Raw genomic sequence first — 24,650 nt, 5'->3', positions numbered from 1 at the left:
ACTTTAAATGGATTTAGCGACCTCTTGGGCTCCTGATGGCTCATGAAAATGTTGTGTTGATTGGTCACCAAATAGTTTTCTTCGTTGGTGTTTCGCCGGTTCAGATTCGCAAAGACACCACAAGGAAAAACTCAGGAGAACGTCTTTACGATCGCTCCGGACTGGATTCAAATTACAGGAGGACCTGAGAGTTTGACGTTTAATTTTTTTATAAACTAATTGCGGCTGTGATTATTACTCTGATGACCTACATATTCACTCGCTGACCAGAGCAGCTGATCTCCAATATCGTAAATCTGAATGGAGCTGAAGTGCAGCCACATCTTAGCCGTGAAAATATGATCAAGATGAGCAGAAGAGAAAAGTGTTGTTGTAACTTGCCTTCAGTGTATATACCGTACTCTGTATTACCTTCTGTCTGTTCCTCTTCAGCTCGAGGCTTTGAAACAGCAGAACTCCAAATACCAGGAGGAGCTCAGTCTGTCGAAGGAGCGCAGCAGCTCAGAGACCCAGCGGATCGGAGTCCTCTGCAAGGAAATGTGAGTACCGAGCAGAACTAATGTGTTTTTTCCTGGCGCGGGTCTCGTCTCGATGTCGACCCCCAGCCAGCCGGTTCATTAGACTGGTGTGGTGAATTTCTCCTGTGGGGTCGTTACTGATGATTAAAAAAAAAAAAACAGCCTGCATTTTCAAGCTCTAATCCAGCACAAAGAAACGTCTGTGGCTGGATGTGTTTACATGTTCAAACTGTCCACATTGGTCTCACACTGAAATGTTAAATGTGTTGTTTAAGTGGCTCCATCTGTAACTCTCCACAGAGATGCTTCCACTTGTAAATATGCTTTAAATTGCTGTGTAAAGCCCATAATTAACCAGAGGGTGCTATTATGTGATTATGGATATGATGGTGGAGTTGAGTACAATGCACAATACTCATAATCACAGTAACAAAACTCCTCGGGGGTATTATGGCCTCCATATGAACATTTCTGAGTCCTTACTGTAGAAACGCTTGTTTAAAATCCTTTTCACTAAACTTTTTTAAGATGCATGTTCTAGTTTTTGGATTTCCGGATGTACTTTAACTTCCCTTCAGGCAGCCGTTGGTTTCCATTCATTTCTGTGTGGATTGAAACTCCCGCAGCAGATTCTTAAACCCAGCTTGAGGTGTTTAATCGATCACAGCTTGTCACAGTTGAATCTTTCCAACTCATTGAGTTCGTCTGAGTCCTTCAGCTCCTTCTCTTTACAGATTTAAGCCTGCAGTGCAGTTTAACTCCCGGCCTGTGGTATATTTTGAATCCTTCATTCTCACCCCGCTGTTATGACTCTCACTCTTCTTATCCTGCACAGAAATTAAAGCCGGCTGTGATGTAAATTAGTAAATGATGGAGAATCAAAACATGAAAACCTGCAGTATGGTCCTTTAAGACCTCTGTGGATAGATGAGAGGAAACGTGATGGAGTAAGATTCATCACAGATTACTTAAAATTACAACAACGAACAGATCGTCGGCTGGTCGTCGGCTGAGCGCAGAGTAAAACCCTCCGCATGTTTTCACCTGCTGTGTTTGTTGTGGATCTCCAGCCTGATGTCGAGTTCTATTTATAGACTGTGTGTGTGCATATGTGGAAGTATGTGGTGTGTTTGCACGTGTTCGTTTTTTTGAGTCTTTACATCATCCTGCCCCCCCCCCCCCCGCCTGAGTCATCAGCGCCCCACGCTGTGATGTCACAGCTGCAGATGACTGTGATTGGCTGAATTACAGTCATTAATATGTAGCATCCCGAAGGAGGCCGACAGTCGCAGCTTCATCGTCCTTAATAAGCAGCGGTTTGTCTGCTTCTCCGTGGGTCGAAACCTCAGATGTCTGTAAATGGAGGAATCATGTCGAACACCTCTGCGGCTCCGTCACATCTTCCTTCCTCCACCCTCGTCCCAACAATGTGTTCCTCCATCCTCTCTGAGGCGCGTCCTTCCTCGCTCTGATGCTGTTATGTAATCACTCAGTCTCTCCTCCTAGGACCGCCAGGCTCCAACGAGGCCGCCGCTCTCACTCTGACATCACAGTGTGTGTGTTTCTGTGCGTCTTTGTGTTAAACTGTGTGTGTGTGTGTGTGTGTGTGTGTGTGTGTGTGTGTGTGTGTGTGTTGGGCTCTCAATGTGGCTTTTGTGGTATTTAGGAGAGCAGCTGTATTGTGTTTCTGATGCGTCTGCAGGTCAAACACTGATTGTCTGCAGCAGTTAAAGAGGCTTTGTGTCACAGATTTGTAGAGATTTCAGCATTTATAATTATCTTATTGTGACATAAAAAAACCGAGACCTTGGCCGTCTCTCTCTGGAGGATTTGTTGAAGGTGTATGTGATGAATATTCATCATCGAGATAATCTTGAATCTCCTCACATGAGTGATTTGAAGCTCTCTGGCTGACGGCTCGGCTTCGATATCGTGCGTCTGTTTGGCGAGACGTGGAGCACAAACCTGAAGTGATAAACAGTCTTACATTTTAGATGATGCATGAAACAATTTGAGAAGTCAGATAGGAGCTGCTGCACTCTCACATCTATAGTTCTGCTTGAGTGAAGCGTTTTCCATCTGAGCCTGCTTCTGTTCACACCCTGATAGAGAATCCAGAGACACAGATGGATGTAACGTTTTCAAAATCCGCGGAATGAACCATATTTTATCATCGCGCAGGTCCCCTTAACTCATCCCTGTGGTGTTTGTGTGGACGATGCGGAGGCATGGCCAATGTAATTACACAGCAGGCAGCCAAATATTTCACCCAGCTGGTGCTCAGACCGAGATATTAGTCACACAAAGCTTCAGAGTTCTTCCTTTGACACAAATCCTAAGAATGACCCACATGGAGCTAATTACAGTTTCTCCTGCATTGCTTTTTTTTTGTGCTTTCAGCATCCAAAAATATCCAGATTCATAAAGCTCCAGACGATGCTGTCTACGCTGCTGTCTGTCGGGCTAAATTTGATTATGTGCACAGATTACCGTCTCAGCTTTATAATATCCAGCTGGTATTTCTCCGTGGATGTGTGCGTCGTACAGTATATCACAGCCGTGTCTTAGCTGTGCAGAGAGTATAAACCACTGCAGGGTTCACATCTGTCAAATCCTTTAAGATGTTTAAAGCGGGGTGGTGTGGTCGTCTACATGAGCAGCAGAAATAGACCAGCAGATGATGAGAATCAGTCTGTAGATGATATCAGTTAAAGTGCAGTAGAGGTCGTACATGTGCTACTATAATCATGTTTTGGTTTAAATCACCTGAATCTGCAGCTGCCCTCAGATATACAGAAGCCTTTTAGTGTCTTTCAGCTCGCTGTTTTTGTTGAACAGTTTCTCCTCCTCTCACTGCTCTCATCGTTTCTTGCAGTTTTCAGTGGAAGCTCTGATGGAGATATTAAGTGCATCAGCTGCTGACAAGCAAACAGCAGACAGACACAGTTAGAAACTAGCTGGTGAACACGGTGAAGCGTTTAGCAGCTGCAGAGCCACATATTTCTGTCTGGAGCTGGTGGAGACCAAAACCAGAGCTAAAAGAGAGATTATCAGATGTATAGATGTACATAATGTTACTCTGTGTCTGCTGGATGTGATTTTCCTGCGTCATCGCTGTGTGTTAAACAGTCAGGTAAAGTACTTGTAAGGAAATATGTTTTTGTATGTTTTGGATTAAACATGAGACAAGAAGGGTTATAATTATTATTTTCATCAACAGTTTATCTGCTGATTGTTTTCTCGTATTGTTCAGTTAAACGTTCAGGTTCATGTCTCGTTTTTGTCCGACCAACAGACAGAAACACCCAGATATTTAATTTATAATAATATAAAATAGATAGAAATAGGGGTGGGCAAAAATATCGATACAGCAATATATTGCGATACTTTGCCGCCCAATACAATATCGATTTTTCAACCCCAAATATCGATATATCGCCGAAGAGCAACTCTGCTGTGCGGCGGGTGTATTTCTGTAGTAGAGAGAGTAGCTGAGGTCTTTGCAAAATGGATGGTAATTTAACAACGCCTCCGCAATTTAAAGTTGACGTTTGGAAGCACTTTGGCTTCAAAGTTAAGAGAGATAGCAAGAACAACGAGCTGGACAAAGAGAATATTACTGCCCGGAAATTTCATGGGAATTAATAAAATGGAGAGGCTGTTTTGAATGAAATAGTTTTGACTCAATTTGTCCTCTGATCAATATCATCTGATGTACATATACAGGTACTTGTGTTTTCATCTTTATTTATATCGCAATATCATGATATCGTGATATCGTGATACGTATCGTATCGTGAGGTTCTTGCCAATAACCACCCCTAGATAGAAACAGTGTTCTGAAAGCAGCACATTTGGTCATTTCTTCTTGCCCGCTCAGTCGATTATCTGAATAGTTGCCGGTTGTTTCTGACCAGTCAATTAATGGACTAATCGTTGCAGCACTAAGTGAAACCATGAGAGAGTCGCACACATTTATCTGACACACAGCAGCTCGTGATCAATGCAGCCTGCCTGACACACATAATGCAGAGTGTGTATAGATCGAACTGCAGTGAACGCACAAAGTCACAGCAGGGTAAACCAGCTCATATGTCAGAGTGTGTGTGTGTGTGTGTGTGTGTGTGTGTGTGTGTGTGTGTGTGTCTAACAGATGTGGCACCACACCAGATTTAGACACACTGACACTGATATCACAGATCTGAATGTACAGCTCTGTAAAGAGTGTCACGTCTCCTTCCTCTGTGTTTCCCTCAGAGAGGAGCTGAAGCTGGCCTCCCAGAAGTCTCAGCATCTCGACGAGGTACTGACCTTTTCTACACCTTTATTATACAAATGATTTCCCTCCTCCTGTTCCCGATCAGGGTTTCAGAAACGGAGGATTGATTAATAGGCTCTGGCGTGGTGAGGATTTACTTCCTGCTGCGACTGAACTCTTAAAGCTCAGGCGGGTTTAGCTTCTATTTAAACGCATCTATATTTGTGTTTGTGTGTGTTTGACTTTCAGCACAATGACGACCGCAACAGTCAACTGCCAGACATGAAGACCAGGTAAGAAACATCCTCTTAATTATACATTATACACAAGTACTCTTTATTCCAGTCCTGCTCAGATAAAACAGCCAACTCAAATCCTCTAATAAGCATTTATAAACAGTTAATAAATCCATTATAAGACGCTGTAATGTAGCTGTTTGGTCTTATTTTGTTAAATCAAATTGAAATTAGACCAAATCTAATTGGACACAACCAAACAGAAACCCTGCTGGTTGGTAGAACCGGAGACGGAGAGAGAACGAGATCTCCAGCTTACAGCAGCTGCAGCCGTCAGATGGAGTTTCTTCAGACGCTCGTTCTTCATCCTTCTCGTCCTCCTCGTTATATAACCCAGTAGAGGATCTCCATTCTGGCTCTGTGTTGTTTGGCTCATTTTTGTGGAGCTGATAAGTAAATATGGATTTGGACGTCGACAACCGAAGCTACGAAACGTTCTGGTCAGCCGAGCGCCCGGTCAGTGTTAGTGTAAATCAGTGACTGACTGTACTGCTGATCTACTGTGTAGTAGTTAACTCCACTTTCTAAACTCCACATTACAAATTCTTTAGCGATTCATGTTTGTGCTTTGATCCGTTCTTTGTCTTTGGTCGTATTTTAAGCTCGTCCTCGGAACAGAAACAGAAACTTGGCGTCGTCTCAGCAGTCAGGATTAAAACGTGCCGCCGCTGCCTCGGAGCAGCGACTTAAGTTGCGAGTGAATGTTGAAAAGAGTGAGAATGACAGACGGCTGAGGCAGGAAGACGAGCGCCTGTGTGATGTAAGATCTGAGCAACAACGTGAAGGAGAGGCGACGTGAGGAGCAGCTGACGGCGCCGTGCTGTCGGCCCGGAGGGAAACCAAGAGGTGATGGTGCAAAGTGGAGCAGAAACGATGTTTGTAGGGAGCGAGCGTCTCCTCAGGTGAACAGGAGCAACACGGGAGGTGTGAATGAGAGAAACGAGCTGCTTCACATCCAGTTTCATTTATCAAGAGCGCTCGGTGTCTCCGTGTCCTCCGTCTGAGGGAGTGATTTTGCTGGCCACAACTCTAATAATCCAGCTACGATGATTCTTAATGTTTTGGTTCCTCACTGTTTTCTTATTTGGTTGATGGAATTGTCAAATCCAATCATAAATACAATGTTTTAATCCTGAAAGACATTAAAACAAATCAACCAAAGATGTCTTTTGTCTCTCCACGTCTCCTTCTGTCTGCAGAGAAACCGTCTCCAATCAGGAAACAGACGGAGAAATAAACTTCCAGAAATCCACTGGAGCCTTAATCGCAGACAAAGACCGGGAGCTGGAGATTCTGAGGAATGAGGTAGTCACATGACTTTAATATCACGCCTGTGGTGGTTGTTGTAACGACGGCTGTGTGATTGGTTGACCCGTTGTCTCCGTCGCTGCAGATCGCCGTGCTGCGAGGAGAAAACGCCGTGGCCAAGACGCTGCAGTCGGCCGTGGAGACGCTGCAGAGAGACAAAGCTCAGCTGCAGAGTCGCGTTCACAGTCTGGAGCAAAGGCTCATGGGAACGCAGGCCTCAGAGGGAGAAGACATTGAAGCTCCGCCCTCAGGTGAGGGGACGATGATCAGAGCGCTCAAACTTTTCCAGAGTAGTTTCATTTTGTCAACCTGCTTTCTGATTCCCTCCTGCAGGCGATGCAGCTCTGGAGCAGCTGAGGGAAGAGAAGGAGTTCGCGGAGGGACAAGTAAGATCGTCAGGACGCTGCCGACATACGCTTCATCAGATCAGTTCATGTTCAGATCAGTTCTCACCTGATTGTCTCCATCAGATCAACTTCCTGAACAGCGTGATCGTGGACCTGCAGCGGAAGAACGAGGAGCTGAAGATCAAACTGAAGAAGCTCGCGCTGGCCGAGTTCAACGGCAACGACGACACCGACGGGTGAGAGGAACAGAAAGTTACAGAAAATATGAAATCTGCATCTTTTCTTTCTTGTTGTTGATCAAAGAGTCAAATTAATCTACAGTGTGTGTGTTCGTGCTCATAAAGGAGTCTCATTCACGTGTCCCGTCACGTCCCTCTTTCCTCCGTCAGGTTCGTGGAAGGCGTGTCAAAGCGGGGGAAGAAGGCGACGCCGCGTCTGTTCTGCGACATCTGCGACTGCTTCGACCTCCACGACACCGAGGACTGCCCGACTCAGGCCCAGAGCCCCGACTCTGTACCTCACACCACCTACCACGGCAACCCGTCCGACGAGAGGCCGTACTGCGACATCTGCGAGGCCTTCGGTCACGCCACCGAGTCCTGCAACGACGACCAGACCTTCTAGAGGCTCCGGAAACTCTTTTACCTGCATCTTAACTCCTCCCCTTAAACACCTTCTACTCTCCCACTACATCTCCCCGACATGCCTGACTAAACCCCTCCAGATTTTTCCATATTGTATTTTTATACTGTATTTATGCATATCACTGGTAGCCACCGTCCTGATCTCCGTCCTTTCTCTCTGCAGCTCCGGCTGTGATGCAGAACGCTCGTCCAAATATGCTGCTTTGGTGCAATATCGATGTTTAATACGAAAAGGAATCCGTCCTCTGCACTTGTTGTTTTTAACGTGTTGTTTTTTGCATCTAAGTTTGTTTCTGAAATAAGCATTAAGTGACGTCTCACGTTGTTTTTCGGGGGCTTTATTTGTTTCATAGCCAAAAAATGATGCAATGCAGTTACAGCACAGATGAAACCGAAGGGAAAATTAAGCACATCTACGATTTTTACATTCCTGTATCACATTCCTCCGTCTGCTCAGCTGCGAACCAATCAGAGAGTGAGACTGCCGAGTTTTTATTAACTTTATATGTTTAACTAGATTTCTTACGAAGCTTTTCTTCAAGTCTGTCAGAGTGCGACGGAGTGTCGGAGCCACTGACGGGAGAGAACGTCGAGATGTTTCCAATAATCCAGAAGTACAAAAAACTCAGTCGAATCTTCAGACAAAAATATGTAATAATAATAATAATCACTTTATTCATAAAGCACAAGATACAAAGCACTTTATATTCAACTGAAAATAAATATTAAGATAAGATGAAAAGAAAGGACAGTTTTCTACGACTAAGAAGTCAAATCTCCTGTGATTCCAACTTTATTCTCAAAATATTAAAAGTTTATATTAAAACGTATCGACTTTATATTTCATAACATTCAGACATCATAACTTTCATGACTTTGTTCTCATAATGTTACATCTTCTCTCTCAAAACATTGCAGGTGAAATATTCCATCTTTAATCTACAAACTAAAACTTTATTCTCTCAATATTACGACTTTAATCTTTAAACTCTTTTTCCACCGTTATTATTTTAGCACTTTTCTCGTAACATGCCGACTTTGTTCTTAGAATACTTTTTAAATACACGACTTCATTGTTGAAATATCATGACATTATTGTAGAATGTTGCAACTTTTTTCTCAAAATATCAACATTTTGATTTTTGGGGAAACATTTTAATATTAACTTTAACTGACTAAATAGTTTTAGAAGTAGTAAAATACAGCTTTGCTTCCAAAATTACAACTTTATTCTGGAAATATTAAAAAATGTAAAAGTCACAACTGTTTTCTTCCTTTCCTGCACCTTTTTTGTTTCATAATATTTCGACTTTAGTCTCAAATATTTCGATTTAATTCTAAATTAAATATTACAGCTTTTTCTCAAGACATATTTTTAAGGCAAATATTTTAACCTAATCCAACAGATTAGTAGATAAAGTAGCAAAATCTCAAAATATGTTGACTTTAAAACATTTGCTTTTTATTCCTCGACGACTTCATCCGACTAAATAGTAAAAAAAGTAGTAAAATAAAACTTTACTCAGAATTACAACTTGATTCTTGAAATATTCCGACTTTTCTTGTCTCGTAATATTTCGACTTCTTCAGTCTTTTTTCTCACATCACTGCCAGTTTATTCTTTAAATGTTACAACCTAATTAAACTTAATTAATTACTGAGCAGTGGCTTTAACACTCCGTTGGACTGATGATAACATGAAGTCTCGACCTTTGAACTCGTGGTTTCCATCAGCTGCGTCTCTCGTCCTCTTCAGTGGACGGAAGTTATTCTGAGTTCTCTCTCTGTTTCCTCCGTCTGCTGAAGAAGACCAAGAGATGCAGCTGAAGGAAAGTGAGTAAGTGGACGTTGACTCCACAGATTTCACACATGAAGGTCAGTTTACTTTTTTACTTACTTTTTTCTGTATGAAATGTCGTCTCCACAGCGTTAATCTGTCAGTCAGAACAATCTCATCACAAGGTCCATTTAGTAATAACTGTTCCTGAGCTTTCAGCAGGAAGTTCAGGTGTTGACATTTTTTTATTCTACGCAGCTTTAAGGACTTCTCGTCTACTTTTGGGTTCAGATTTGGGATTCAAGATTGCGTCTAAAGCTCCAGAACAGCCACTAAATGACCTCGTGATGAAGATTGATTTGTCGTCTTCTGTGTCGAACCAAATTACTTTTCCATCGATCGTCCTGCAGGTTCACGTCCCGGAGCAAAGCCACAGACGGTTATAGTCGTTGCATTTTGTTATTTATTCTCCGATCGTTGGCTCAGCGGTGATGTTCCTGCAGGGAAATAAGCTAGCACTGATTCAAGGTGTCGTATAGTCTGTACTCAGATTCTGTACTGTAGTGTAGGCGGGCTTTTGAGATGTCACAGGAACTCAGACGAGCCCAGATGAAACTATAGAAGCCTCGACTAACTTTAGTTTTGCACTGTCCACTTTAAAGATTCAGCAGAAAACAAACGGCGCTTTAACTTCACGGTTCTGATCAGAAGTGACTTTATTTCGAAGGTCAGTAGAGACGATCACACGGCCCTCTTTAAAGTTTAAAGTCTGACATTCTGGGAAATTAGCTTCTTTAGATCGATACCACTCGCTACGGCAGCAGCTAACGATTATTTTAGGTTTCCCAAAGCCGAAGAATTGTCTTATTTTGTCCACGACCTAAAAAATATTCAGTTTGGTGTCAAAGAGGAGAAAAGAAACAAGAAAATATTCACGTTTAAGAAGCTGGAATCAGAACTTTGACTTTTTATTTCCTTTAAAAAATTACTCAAACCGATTATTAAAATAGTTTGCGATTAATTTAGTAGTCGATTAATCGTTGCAGCTCCATCGCTCTCATGTCTGTATGCTAAATTTTAAGCTACAGCAGGTTAGCTTAGCACTTAGCACCTAGCACAAGGTCTGAGGTAAAAGACTAGCACATTGTGGTTTTTACACTTTGGTTTTTAGTACCGAGTTTACAGTCAAAGCTAAGCTAACCTGCTGCTAGCTGGAGCTTTATAGCGTATTTTAAAAAGGGAAGTCCAAAAAAGGATGACATTTCTGGTTCTGCTGCATTTTTTAAATTTAAATAAGACTGATGATATCACAACAGACGCTTTCAACACGAGAGTGGAATCTGTTTTCTCACCTGAAACTGAAGCGAATTTCCCAAAATGTCGACCTGCTCCTTTAAATTAACCCTGTTTAGCGACTTGTATTTGACTTCTCCTGTTCTTAAGCACAATTTTTGGATCATATTGAATCTTCCAGTGTAACAGTGTATATAATACATGACTAACCACCGACACTCTCGTCTTTGTAAATACTAATCCGAGGCGTCCTGATCAGCGTGTTCACGGTGCCAGGAACTAAAGAAAGCTTTTTCTGTGTACGACATTTTATTTTTCTGCCCTGTTGATAAGATTGACATTGTATAACGGAGGGGGGAAAAAAGCCCATTTGTATAGACTTTAAAAACATTGTGTACTTTATACGTGATGCATCTAATTATTAGTGTTTTATATGTAACAACTTCAGGCGGCGTCTAGAAGTGGTTTGGAAACCGTTTCTCAGACGTTGACGTGGTGTAAAATGTCACTGTTTTCTATGTACTGTATACTCCTGAACAGTCCAATAGAAATACTAAAAAACCAGAAGTGTGTGTTCATGTTTTGTGTCTTGTTCTCACTCCGGCAGTAGCTGATGTTTTGTGCCTCGCAGCAGACGTTTCTACATCCTCTCTCAGAGCATTAAACTCCTCTCTGTGCCGCTCTGCTCATTACAGTTTCATCCTCAGATCCATTTTTCACTCCTGAGAGGTTCCGGCAGCTCTGCTCCAGTTTTCATGAGCTCATGAGGGCTGTTTCATAAATGAGGATTAGCACTTAAACCAGGTTTACTTCTGTAATTCAGGCTTATTTACTTTTGCTCTGTGAACGTGAGGAATGTAACTTTCAGCTCTGTTTTTGTCTCCTGAGGGGGAAATGTTTGTCTCTTAAGCTGCTGAATGCTTCACCGTGTTTACCAGCAGAACCTCCAACTGTCTCGTCTGCTGAGAACAGAACAAACTTCAGACAAAGGAAGACGTCTCTCCGTCTGCTGCTGAGCAGAACTATTGTAGTTTTCACAGTATAAATATTTTATGTATGGACTAGTTTAGGAGACACTTTGAGGTTTAAGGACACGGACACATAAGATGAAATATATTAAGATAACAAAACCAGAGACCATCTCACAGCTGCCAAGATACTCGCTATAAAATTGCATCTACAGGACCAACACATGCACACACACATGCACACACACACACACGGACTGACCAGGTGAAGCATTCCCACCTGATGCTGATGTTTTTTTTTTTTTTAAAAACAAGGAAACAGTTAAAGACGATAACAAAGTGTCGTATGAGAGTGTAAAACGCTCTTCAACTAATTTTAAAGGGGCACTCCGTAGTTTCAAAGAAGAAGCTGTTTTCAGAAGGAAACAGAACACCGTTTGAAGCTAGAAAGGTGGCAGGGTCCGCCACATGTAAACAAAGTAAAACAGGATGAAATCTGCATAAAGATCTTTTCTCTTCTGATTTAAAGTTCTTCCTCAAAACAGCCTGTTTTCCCATTGATTCCAGTCTGTATGCTAAGCTAAGCTAAGCTAAGGCTCTAGTTTAACACCAAACATACAGACACAAGAGTGAAATCAATCCTCTCATCTGACTCTCAACAAGAAAGACTAAAGACTCAAAACTACAGACTGCTCCTTTAACTTCAGCACTTCAGAGCCTCCCTGCACTGAAGAAGAAGAAACATCTGTTCTCGTCAAAACACTAAAAACACTGAAACACCGGGAAACATTTTTTGTGAATTTTATTAAGAAAACAAACCATTGGACATGATAAAAACCAAGCACTACTGATGGAATAAATAAGTCAAACCAAACCATAAATCTGTACAAGATCTAAAGTGAAACAAAATGGTCCCAAGAAAAAAAAAAAGAAAAAAAAACAACATACAAGATTTTATATCTCACAGCTCTTTTTTTTTTTTTTTTTTTTAAACACACAGTTATGAGCAAACTATAAGCAATCGGCTCAATCAGGTGAAAGCTACAACAGAAGTGAGATTTGTTTTTTAAACTGAGTGTACATAATGCTGTTTATAACTGTTAATGTCAATACAATAGCATTTTAAGTTCCAGCGCTGCTGGACTGGGAATGAGGTATATGCTAATCCATCCTCTAAACTGAGACAACTGTCGTTTTTTAATTCTTTTCTCTCCATCCATGTTGAACGCTGATTTGCTGAAGTCTGAAGTTGTTCCGTCTCTACAGCCCCCGTTACGTCATGAAGTCATTGGTTTGTGATACAGTTGATTCCAATCCATAGTCACAAGCAGATAATCGATTAATGAAACTAAATCTTACATGTGTGAGGTTGAACATTTAGAGGTCAAAGGTCTGAATCCGTACGAGAAAGTTCAAGTAAGTTGCACAAATCTGCACAAAACCAGGATGTCGATGCCACACGTGTATGGATTCAGCCGATAGACAGCACCTTGAAGGAGGATTAGAACCAACGTCTGAGCTCGGAGACCAGACCCTTCTGTGTGGAGCTACAGGAACATGTCGGTCAGAGATAAGTAGTGATACACAGACCACAGATGAGAAGAGACGGTGGACCAGACTGAAAACCAGCTCCAGCACCTGGTCTGGTTCTACTGGGTTCAGACTGAAGTAGACTCAGACCGGCGAGCAGGAACTCTGACGTGACAGGTTTGCAGATTTTTACGTTTCCAGAAGACAAAAACCAAAAAAAAAAAAAAAAAAAAAAAAAAAAAGGACTTCTGGGTAGTGTTCAAATTCCTGTTTCCAACTGTTTTAAAGGAACAGTTCCACATTTTCGTCTCTCCTTGCTGAGAGTCGAGTGAGAGGACGTGTTCCACTCTCATGTCTGTACGGGAGTTACGAAGCGACAGCCAGGAGACGGTTAGCTTAGCTTAGCTTAGCATAAAGACTTGATGCAGGATTTTTAAACTACATGTCTTCACATCACCAGGAGACAAGTTTGGTTCTCCATCTTTCTTTTCCTTCTGTGTCACGTTCAACGTTACAAACACAGAAAACAGGAAACAGAAGCTTCGTGTCTGTTTCACACTCAGCACCGACTGGACGATGTTAAAACGCTGCTCGAATAAAAGACAGACAGAAAGTATTTATGCTGCGAAACATTAGCGTGTACACCCGGCTGTCACGTCTCCATCACTGTCGAACGAACCCTGATGTTTCTCTTTTTTACTGAAGACAAAAGCCAGATGTTAGCAGCTCTTTGTTCAGTTATAAAAGCAGTATTTGTTTCCTTTGGACTGTTTTCCAATTGTTTCCAGTCTTGATGCTAAGCTAAGCTAAGCGGAGATAAGCAACTCCTGGCTCTGGTGCACAGACCCAAGAGTGGAATCATCCTCTCATCTGACTCTCGACAGGAAACTACAAATATTTCCCAAAACGCTGAACTATTCCTTGAACTAAAAAAACAACACAGTTGTAGTTGAGTATAAATATTGGGTAATACTAATAAGTGATGGTTATAAGGCAAAGAAACAAAACAAAACATGGCACCAAAATTGTAATTCAAAACCTGCTTGACCTAAAAACGTGTATTTAAATCGTAGCAACTCAAGGCACACCTTCAGGACCTACGCTACCTACGCCTGTCTTCACTACTCATCCAAGAGTTTATCTTGACCTGTACCGTCTTCTTCTTCTTCTTCTTCTACGAACCACAAACTAACTCACTGTGATAAACATGTGAATGGAGAACTTTTCATGGATAGAGAAAAAAGACTTCCACTACAGCAGCAAATCTATCTGTGATCGATTGTGACATACCATAACAGTGCATTGACCCTCCTGAGAAAAAAACCCTAAACATTTCCTAAACAAATATAGAACATTAGTCTAACAGGAGGGAGGATTGAAGTGTCGTGGTCTTAGGGTGGAGGTTCCCCCACCGCGGCCGCTGATCTGAGACCAGGTTAGCCTCTTGAGTATCCTGAGCTAAACCGTTAGCAGTTCTAAAAATCGGTCTCAGAGCAGCGACCGGGATCAACCTCGTCCTAATCTCAGATCCCCAGTGTTAACTCTTTTAGTCACAGATGCAGGTCAGGGTTTGTGGTCTGGCCTGGCGGGTGGCCCGGGCTCGGCTGACGGCGTCGCCCCTGGTCACGGAGGGGGATTGCAGCCCCGGGTTCAGAGCTTCTCTTGGCATTAGTGAAAAGTGTGGAGAACTGGAAGGAAGCACGGAGGGGGACCAGTGAATAGAGGTAATATCCATTCTCCCTCTGTGGCAGAGGAGTGTTAGGGCGAAGGAGGCAAAGTGGAGGGGAGACAGCCGTCAGGAGGAGGAGGAGGAGGAGGAGGAGGGAGGGAGGGAAGGAAGGAGGGAGGAAGAGAGACGTCCATTCTCCCTTTTGGTATAGTTTGGGTAGAGAAGGGAAGGTGGAGGTAAGAAGAGGAGCGGGAGGAGAGCTGGTGTGTCCATTAGCCCTAAATTATCTAGAGTTAATGGAGGGAGGTGCAGAGGGAGGGAGAGGAGGAGGGTGAGGGAGAGAAACCAATCAGCCCCCAAACATTTAACTCTCCTCAAAGTCCTGAGACGAGGACTCCAGTTTGCTTTTCTTGCTGGCCGGGGCCTCCTCCTCTAGGTCCTGCCAGACAGAACAGAAGAAACACATGAGTGATGGGTTCAAGCCTCGTATCAATATTTGTCTACAGTGATTTATTGTAAAACAGCTGCCGAATTTACAAGAAGCCCCAAATCATTAAGAATTTGTCAAAGACGGCATTTCATAATGTTTATTAAGTTCCTCTCAACTCAACAACTCATAAAATTGGACGTTTCTATAAGGGAGTCTGGGAACTTAACAAAGAAGTCGCCTGTGTTGGTTACAGTTTACTGTGGTTGTAAAATCTGATATGTTTACCTTCGATAAAACGTCTTCTTTCATGAATTTAGTGTAAATGGTGAAATGAGAAAAAATACATAACTGAAGAAAGGATTTACAATCGCAGACTTCAAGTTATTCTGTGTAACAATGCTCAAAATCATATAATTTCTTAATGGAGTCTGGTGATATTGTGGTCACCAGTTCAACGGCCCAAGACGACTTTAACCTGCATTATTAAGACTCTTTGACACCATGTTAGCAACACACACACACACACACACACACACACACACACACACACACACACACACACACACACTCACACACAGTGTTATTCAGGGTCCTTCTTTATGTGTGTGACTATAAATAACCATTCAACATTCACCGGGTGCCTGAGGGGAAACATATGTTACGGCTGCAGTCGTAGAAGAGAAGTCAACACTGGAGCAGCAGTTACAGAGAGAAGCGATGTATTGGACCTGTGTTCTGTTTGTTCAGTCCCGGTTCTGAGATATCTGATAAGAAGAGTTCTGTTTGTGGTTCTCACAGCTCACTGTCAACAGTCTCTGTTGTTTCTGTGTGTGGACTGAAGAAAGACGTGTTGCTGTTTACTTTTTAATAAAAAGAAATCTTGGGGTCCTAGTTTGCTCATAACTGTGTTTCTGTAAAAAGAAAATAGAGCTGTGAGATAAAAAATCTTGTATTTGTTTCACTTTAGATCTACAGATGTATTGTGTGGTTTGACTTACTGACTCCATCAGTGTTTCTTGGTTTTGATCACACACATTTGTAACCTTGTTTATAAAGTAAATAATCTCCTAATCTTCATTATATTATTATGATTATTATGATTATTATTATTATGATTATGATTATGATTATTATTATTATTATTATTACATTAAATAAAACCCCAATTCCCAAAAACTTGAGATGCTAAAACTGTTCCTTCTAACAAATCACAGGAATTTCCTCGCAGCTAAATTTAAATTGGAGGACGGAGAGAAAATGTGTTGTTTCTTTGTGATTCGGCTTCTCAACCTGAGGGATCGGAACCTTGAGGGAGTCGTGAGTAAACGTCCGGGGGTCGGCAGACGGTTGTGGAGAGACAAATAAAATACCATATTTCAGTTTGGAGAACAGTTTGTAGATTTCATTGAGTGTCCCTGTGATAGGATTTGCCTTTAAATAGATTTCATTAAGTGTGTTTTCAAATTTAGAGTTCTGATTGGACACACAAGCACACTAAACCTTCTGTTTTCATTTCAGGATGTTGTTAAAGGTCCCGGTGCTGAGGGACGAGGAGGGCTCGTCTCATCAGGTGAGCAGTGAGTGTCGACGTGTTCGTACCTGAGTGGCTTTACTGTCTGAAGAGTCCTTCTCCCCTGAGGACAGACTGTCTCTCTTGGCACTTTGTGCTCTCTCTGAGGTCTCTGATGACGGGGTGGTCTTACCTGTAACACATGGACACATCAGAACAGGAGCACACTACAGCTGGTGTGCTGCAGATTCTGACACTTTAATGACACAGTGTGGTCGAGTTACGTAACTGCACAGTAATGTCAACACACCGAGATGTCTGTTTAAATGATTAAAATCACTTCAAGCTAAAAAGCTCCATTATTCCTCCTCCTTAAATGAGAATATTAGCTGCTTTTCTTCATCTTCTAGGATAAATGTTCTTCTGGGATTTAGACATTTTATAAACCAAACAGTTCATCAGTCGCTGGCTGCCGTCATACATGGAATATGAGAGATATTGTGATCATATCTGCAGGCTGATACAGGCGTGATCATCTTTTACACGGACATGATTCAGACATGACGGGACATTTAAAGAAAAGGCATGTCTAGAATGCGAGCAGAATAAAATTTGAGTTTAGTTTTGAATGTTTTAAACTCAGATTCTTACATATCGACCTTTAAGAAATATAACTGAGTGACATAATTGTTACAGTACTTTTATCTGGGTGTATAAGACGTTAACCTGGCGGTTCAGACTCAGACAGTGCCGTCTAACAGCCTAAAAGAAGGTTGTCGGTTGAAGTCTCAGGGGAGAGACCTCAGCTGTGTCCCTGTGTGTCTCCTGTATTTAACAACAGGGAAGGAATCATCTCAGTGTGACGTCGTTTATCTCAGACGTTACAGACGGAGATGAGTGAAACGAAAACAGGAAGTGGTTCATCATCTACCTGATCAGCCGTACTGCCACGCAACCACCTGCTACACGTCAGTGAGGAACTTGTTTACAGGTGTGTGTGTGTGTGTGTGTGTGTGTGACGGTGTTTGTCTGACCCCTCTTGCTGTCCGGGCTCTGGTCAGTCTTGGCCTCGCTGTTCTCGCGGTGGGACGCGGAGGCGGGCTCTGGAGTCGGGCTGGTGCTACAACTGTTTTCCTGTTTCACCGGAGACGAGTCGGCGATGGAGCTCTGGTTGCTGTTGTCATCTAACAACGACAGACAGAGAGAACGACTCACTTCAGTTGGGTTTTTTGTCAGACATGTACACAAAACATTTCTGGAGCTTCACAGTAAAACAGAGGTGCAACTGAAGCAGCTGGAGCTTCAATCCACCCCTCGACATGAGCATCCAAGATGGAGCACGAGAGGCAAATTTTCATGCCGTTTGTCAACAAGAAATAAATAACACAGATCATCACCGGCTGCGTCCTTTCAGGCTTTCACCACCTACCATGCATGTCCATCATCCCCGGAGAGGAGCTGTTCTCTGGAGTCGTCAGCTCTGAGCCGTATTTCTCATCTTTGCCCTTCTTCTTGTTCTTGTTCTTCTACAGAGAGTGAAGAAAAACAGCGTTCAAACACACAATAGCTCTGTTCAAAAGCAATCAACGCGCAACAATGCGATGTACAAAAAACAGCAAAACAAAAAGGCCGGCACTCTGACAGCGTGTTCAAAAAGAGAATACATTACGGAGAATATCTTGCCCTTGAAAACAAAAGGCTGGACATTTACTTTTGTCTTCCAGCACCTGTTGATAACAGGTGGCGACGCCGTGGGTTCCGGGTCGCGTTTATAATGACAGTTAATTTCATTGAAAGAGGGAACGAGAACTCACATCATCTGATTTGGGCTCCGTCACCGGCACCCACTTGTAGATGCGGAGGGACGTGTCTCCAACAGTCACCCATTTCTTCTCCCTGTGCAGGAGCAGAAACCAAACCGACTCAAAGAAAGACAACGAGGCCACAGACGTGATGACAGACGCCTGTAGATCAAGACGCTGATGTAAAGACAAAACTGCTCCTGATGAGCTGTTACAGTGACAGGACTTATTATTCTTTGGGGTAATACATTAAACATTTAGTCTAGAACATGTCAGACAATCGTTAAGATCTTCCTGGAGACAATTATCATATCAGCAAATTACTTTCTTTGTCCGTCCAACAGCCTAAAACCTAGAAATATTTAATTTCTTAAGATACAACCAACAAAAAGTCAGTATGTTTCAGAGCCTGAAGTTACTGAATGTTTGGTAAATTTGCTCAACAGAATCTGTGATTAGACAACATTGTGATTAAAACAGCGAGAAACAAATCACGTTATAATAAAAAAGACCCTGAAATCACGACAAAATCCCAAAGAATCGGTTTGTCTCAAAATACAAATTACGCTACAGCAGATAAAATACACTTTAAGGCATCAGTTTGGGTTTGTGACATTTTAGACAAAAAAAACATGTAATTGAGATAATAACAGGCACATTAAGTGATAATGACAATTTTGGTTGCAGACCTGAATTATTTGGTCTATAAAATCGCAGAAAATAGTCAAAACTGAACTTCATGTTTCACCAAAGGTTAAGTTAAGTCCTATTTATGGTCCAAACTCCAAAGTAGACCAAGACAACCGGCACATATTTATATCAGAGATGCTGGATTCAGAGGATTTATGGCATTTTTTCTTAAATCAGTGGACAAAATGGTTCATAATTTAATTTTCTGATCAACCTGACAAATCGCTTCAGCTCGAAAATCCCAATCCCAATGCTTCTTAGCGTTATATCAGTTTCTCAAGAAGCCCAGTCGCCTACAATACAATTCCAATTAAGGAGGCAACTAACAAATCATTTTCTGATTGATTCAAATGATCATTTAGTCCATAAAATGTCGGAAAACAGAAATAACAAAATGACAATCACATACTGAAAAAGCCTATATCATCACAAATGATATAATATTAATATTAAACAATGATCAATGGCCTCAATTGATGCTGAATAATCATGAATAGATCAATCAATTGATCAAATAATTTAGCAGTTGTTTCATTTGTGTGCTATAATGAAGTAATATACTAATTAATAGATTAAATGGAATTACTGAAGTGCAATTACTGTAAAATTGTATGCATGGACAATACTTGAATAATTTTACTTAATTACTTTCCATTAATAACTCAACGCCAATGAACTTTTTGCTCATACTGTTTATTGAATTAGTTATTTTCATATTTTACTTAAGTACAGTACTTGAATAAATGTACCTAGTTACTTTCCATTAACTCTCCATGTAACTTTTTAGCTCAAAGCATTTAGTGTTATCCTAAGTTAACACATTTTACAAACTTACAAAATGTTAAAGTAATACAGTAACTACCTTTGTTAAATAAATGTAGTGTAAAATAAAGTATATACCCAAGAAATGTACATAATTACTACAAATAAAATGGAATTAAGTTCAGTATTTGAGTAAATGTACTTAGTTACTTTAGATTACTGTCTTTGAGTCAGTAGTATAATGTTTACCTTTTTAGCTAGAAGCATTTAGTGTTATTATAAGTTAACATATTTTAATACAAACGTATAAAATAAAGTTACTACATTTGCTAAATAAATGTGTAAAATAGTAGTGTAAAATAAAGTATTTACCCAGGAAATGTGAGGATTATTACTAAAAATAAAATAGAAATAAGTACAGTAGTTCAGTAAATTAACTTAGTTACTTTAGATTACTGTCTTTGAGTCAGTAGTATAATGTAACTTTTAAGATAGCAGCATTTAAGGTAAGTTTAAGTTAACATATTTTGATACAAACGTATAAAATAAATAGAGTAACAACATTTGTTAAATGTAGTGTAATATAAAGTATTACTTTAGATTACTGTCTTTGAGTTAGTAGTATCATGTAACTTTTAAACTAGTAACCTTTAGTTTTAGCTTAAGTCACATAAACAGAGAAGATTTTCTTGTTAAACGTATAAAATGGTCAAAAAATGTAATAATAGAAATGAATACACTTAATTTTAATGTCGTCTTTTTGTACCTTAAAGTATAAACTTCATTATAAATATCTGAATAAACTAAAACAATCACAGTTACATTAACGTTTAATATTTCGGCTGTTAAATGTGGATTAAAGTGTGTTTTGGCATTATCACTCGAGTAAAATACAGTTATTCTTATATTGTACTCAAGCACAGTAGTTTGAATAAATGTACTTGGTTACTTTTCATTAAATCTCCATGTAACTTTTTAGCTAGTAGCATTTAGCGTTAGCTTAAGTTAACACATTTTGATGCAAACATATAAAATGTTAAAGTAAATAAAATAACGACATTTGTTAAATAAATGTAGTGCAAAATAAAGTATTTACCCATTAAATGTAACATAATTACTACAAATAAAATATAATTAAGTACGGTATTTGAGTAAATGTACTTTGTTGCTTTGGATTATTGTCTGTAAGTCAGTAGTATAAAGTAACTAGTAGCATTAAGTGTTATCTTACATTAACACATTTTGATACAAGCATATAACATGTTAAAGTAACTACATTTGTTAAATAAGTGTAGTGTAAAATAAATCATTTACCCAAGAAATGTATATAGTTACTACAACTACAACTACAACTTAAGTTCAGTATTTGAGTAAATGTACTTGGTTACTTTGGATTACTGTCTTTGAGTCAGTAGTATAATGTAACTTTTAAACTAGTAGCATTTAAGGTAAGTTTAAGTTAACACATTGATACAAACGTATAAAATAAAGTAACTACATTTGTTAAATAAAGGTAGTGTAAAATAAAGTATTTACCCAGGAAATGAAAGGATTATTACTACAAATAAAATGGAATTAAGTACAATATTTGAGTAAATGTACTTAGTTACTTTACATTACTGTCTTTGAGTCAGTCGTATAATGTAACTTTTAAGATGGTAGCATTTAAGGTAAGTTTAAGTTAACACATTTTGATACAAACGTATAAAATAAATAAATCAACTACATTTGTTAAATAAATGTAGTGTAAAATAAAGTATTTACCCAAGAAAATGTACATAAATAGTACAAATAAAATGGAATTAAGTTCAGTATTTGAGTAAATGTACTTAGTTACTTTGAATTACTGTCTTTGAGTCAGTAGTATAATGTAACTTTTAAGCTAGTAGCATTTAGTTTTAGCTTAAGTCACAAAAACAGAGAACAATTTCTTCTTAAACGTATAAAATTGTCGAAAAATAAAATAAAATGAATTAATACACTTAATTTTAATGTCGTCTTTTTGTACCTCAAAGTATAAACTTCTGTATAAATATGTGAACAAACTAAAACAATCACAGTTACATTAACGTTTTAATCAGAACACCAACTTCTCCTGACTTTGACCTGGGGACGTTTGATTAAAACACCTGATAACACATATCACATTGATTTCCTACCCCCGGGCGGGGTTACACACCCGAATAAACAGTATCTGAACGAGCTCTCGCGGTCTTAAAAAATGTGTATTTCGGCCGTTAAACGAGTATAAAAGTGTGTTTAGCCGTTAAGACTGAGTCACTACGTGTTCAGCCATGCACTAACTGTAGCCTACTTCCCTCTCCCAACCCCCACCGTGCTCCTCTTCTCTACCAGAACCTAAAGGGCGACTCAAAGCGCTTAATTTAAAACTCCAGACGGACTAAACTCCTCCGACTCAAGAGCGCCGTCGTCAAATTGTTTCCGAGTCGACACTTATCGGAGGTTTCGGTCCCTAAAGAAGAAAAACCAACCGCCGCCTGAGCTACGAGCTCAACAGCGGGCAGCAATGGCTTCATGTGACTGCATCGAAATGGCTTCTGGGTTCAACCCTGGCCGTTAAAATCGGCGAGAGAGAGAGAAAAGAGACGCCGGGTAACATGTTGTGTTGCTCGGCTCCAGGCAGCCAGACGACGGCCGGGGCGGTGCACCAAGCACGAGTGCGCCCCGGTGCACCTGAGCCGCAAGTACATCTGCCGTGAATCCCGTTCAGAAATTGTCCTTTTCTTTCAATTTCATCCCTCACTCCGTCTCGCTCCTTCCCTCTCCTCCCCCAACAAGCGAGCCTTTCTCGTGTTAGATAACGAAGCCCGCTTTTTTCTCCCTCCCTCTTTCTCCCTCTTACCATTTTCGTACTTTCTCAATAGCGGCCATAACCCTCTTGATGTCATCTTTCGCCCTGCTCCGGGTCTCAGCTCGGACCGACCTGCCCGACATTGCCGCGGTGGGTATAATATTTTTAAAGCTCGCCGGCAGTTCAGACACAATGCAAACAGTAGAGCGCACAGAGGAGCCACTGCGCCTGCGCGGACTGATGTAGCAGCAGAGAGAGGGCGCCTGGCTGCAGCTGCACCGAGAGCAGAGCTGAGTCTCCCTGCTGAGTGTGGAGGAGAACAAAGAGGCAGCGAGCAGCGTGGATGTTGTTCTCAGAGTTCACAGCACAAAGTACAAATACTACACGACATCAAAGTGTCACACGGGCGATGCTGCTGCTGAGGTACAAGTACACGAGTATTGTGTACATGCAGGACACACAGTTTGTAGTTTTAGGGAAGAAATGACAAGATCTGCATTGGCTGATTGTTTCACGCATAAACAGACTAAAGAAACAAGTTATTTTTTCGAAGAGTGAATGAACAAGCTGTTCTCAGAGGAGAGGTGGCAGGGTCCGCCACATGTAAACACAATAAAACATCTATATTTCTTGTTCTAAATATTAATGAGCAGAGAAAGATCTTCATTGGCTGATTGTTTCACGCACAAACAAACTAAAGAAACAAGTTTTTTATATGAGTGAATGAACAAGCTGTTCTCAGAGGAGAGGTGGCAGGGTCCGCCACATGTTAACAAAACAAAACATCTACATTCCTTATTTTTTAAATTATTTTCTGTGCATCCGTCTCTAAACCTATTTTTGTTTGTTAGTTTATTAGAAGAAATGTTAGTGGGCAGAGAAAGATCCTCACTGGCTCATTGTTTCATGCACAAACAAACTAAAGTTATTTATTTGTTTCTATGAGTGAATAAACAGGCTGTTCTCAGAGGAAAGGTGGCAGGGTCCGCCATATGGAAACAAAATAAAACATCTATATGCCTTAATTCATTTGTAATTTTTAACTATTTTATTGCAGTTTTCTGTGCATCAGTCTCTTGTTTGTTAGTTTATTAGAAGAAATGTTAATTAGCAGAGAAATATCCTCATTGGCTGATTTTCTTCTGCATAAACAAACTAAAGAAACAAACTTTCTTTGTTTTCATGACTAAATAAACAAACTGACATTAAAGAACAACACAGTTTATACTGTTTGACTTTGTTTACATGTGGCGGACCCTGCCACCTTTCCAGCATTAAACAGTGTTCTGGGACCTTGTTTTCCTCTGAGAGCAGATTGTTTATTCACTTATGAAAACAGTTTGTATAATTACTTCATTAATTTTCTAAATGTTAAAATTCTCAGTTTAAATGTCTTCTATAAAACTACAGAGTGCTTCTTTAATATTTCAGTTTTTTTTTTAATCACCTATAAGACACACTGAATTGCATTTTCATTTGTTTGAAAGGTGCTCTATGAATAAAGTTATGTTCATAATATATAATATTGAAATATTAAAGGAACAATTCACCCAAAAATTAAATTACGTCATACTCCCCTCCTCCTGATGACATAACGTCAGGTAAAGTCTCTTAGTCCACAGAACATTTCTGGAGCTTCACAGTAAAACAGAGTTGCAGCTCTCTGCTGAACATCTGAAGCAGCTGAGACTTCATTTAAAAACAACTGTGAAACAAACACCATGAAATGGCTCCGTACAGCTCGTCTGGTGTACTCAAAGTCCTTCAGAAGCCCTGAGTGCTCAAACTACTTTAAAAAGATGTTGAAAGTGTGCAAAAGCTGCAAATGAGGAGAAAACATATTTCTATTTTGGAACTTCTCTGGTCAAAATGTGGATATTAAACTTATAAACAAGCTAATTACAGACTTTTAACTGCCCCCAAATCCTGTTTTGTTTAATGATGCAGTGAGTAGTTGTAGTCAATCGACTCCACAGCTCGAGTTAATAGACATTTAAATGATTATGTTGCCCTCTGGTGTCATAATTAAGAAACTG

The 24,650-nt window shown here is 40.4% G+C and overlaps 2 protein-coding genes across 4 annotated transcripts in view; one reads left to right on the top strand and one right to left on the bottom strand.

Annotated features, from left to right (window-relative positions):
* The window catches only part of clip1b (CAP-GLY domain containing linker protein 1b), a 30,697-nt gene extending 19,689 nt beyond the window's left edge, over nucleotides 1-11,008 (top strand). For all 3 annotated transcript variants that reach the window (XM_030435479.1, XM_030435477.1, XM_030435478.1), the window contains 8 exons: nucleotides 433-539; nucleotides 4,776-4,821; nucleotides 5,026-5,069; nucleotides 6,272-6,377; nucleotides 6,466-6,631; nucleotides 6,714-6,766; nucleotides 6,851-6,963; nucleotides 7,117-11,008. In XM_030435479.1, coding sequence (XP_030291339.1) covers nucleotides 433-539; nucleotides 4,776-4,821; nucleotides 5,026-5,069; nucleotides 6,272-6,377; nucleotides 6,466-6,631; nucleotides 6,714-6,766; nucleotides 6,851-6,963; nucleotides 7,117-7,351 — 870 coding nt within the window. In that variant the 3' untranslated portion in view covers nucleotides 7,352-11,008. The remainder of the gene's footprint in view (nucleotides 1-432; nucleotides 540-4,775; nucleotides 4,822-5,025; nucleotides 5,070-6,271; nucleotides 6,378-6,465; nucleotides 6,632-6,713; nucleotides 6,767-6,850; nucleotides 6,964-7,116) is intronic.
* Nucleotides 11,009-12,194: 1,186 nt separating this feature from the next.
* bcl7a (BAF chromatin remodeling complex subunit BCL7A) lies at nucleotides 12,195-22,852 on the bottom strand. The gene is made up of 6 exons (XM_030436452.1): nucleotides 22,666-22,852; nucleotides 18,363-18,444; nucleotides 17,978-18,074; nucleotides 17,583-17,732; nucleotides 16,638-16,741; nucleotides 12,195-15,047 (listed from the first exon to the last, which is right to left on the bottom strand). The coding sequence occupies exons 1-6, from the start codon at nucleotides 22,755-22,757 to the stop codon at nucleotides 14,973-14,975; spliced, it is 600 nt and encodes a 199-aa protein (XP_030292312.1). The 5' UTR covers nucleotides 22,758-22,852; the 3' UTR covers nucleotides 12,195-14,972.
* Nucleotides 22,853-24,650: the final 1,798 nt, after the last annotated feature.

Source organism: Sparus aurata, chromosome 12 (genome assembly GCF_900880675.1).
Source record: "Sparus aurata chromosome 12, fSpaAur1.1, whole genome shotgun sequence".
Classification (NCBI taxonomy): Eukaryota; Metazoa; Chordata; class Actinopteri; order Spariformes; family Sparidae; genus Sparus; species Sparus aurata.
Note: the sequence above shows the minus strand (reverse complement) of the source record. Positions and strands in the feature narration are given on the sequence as shown.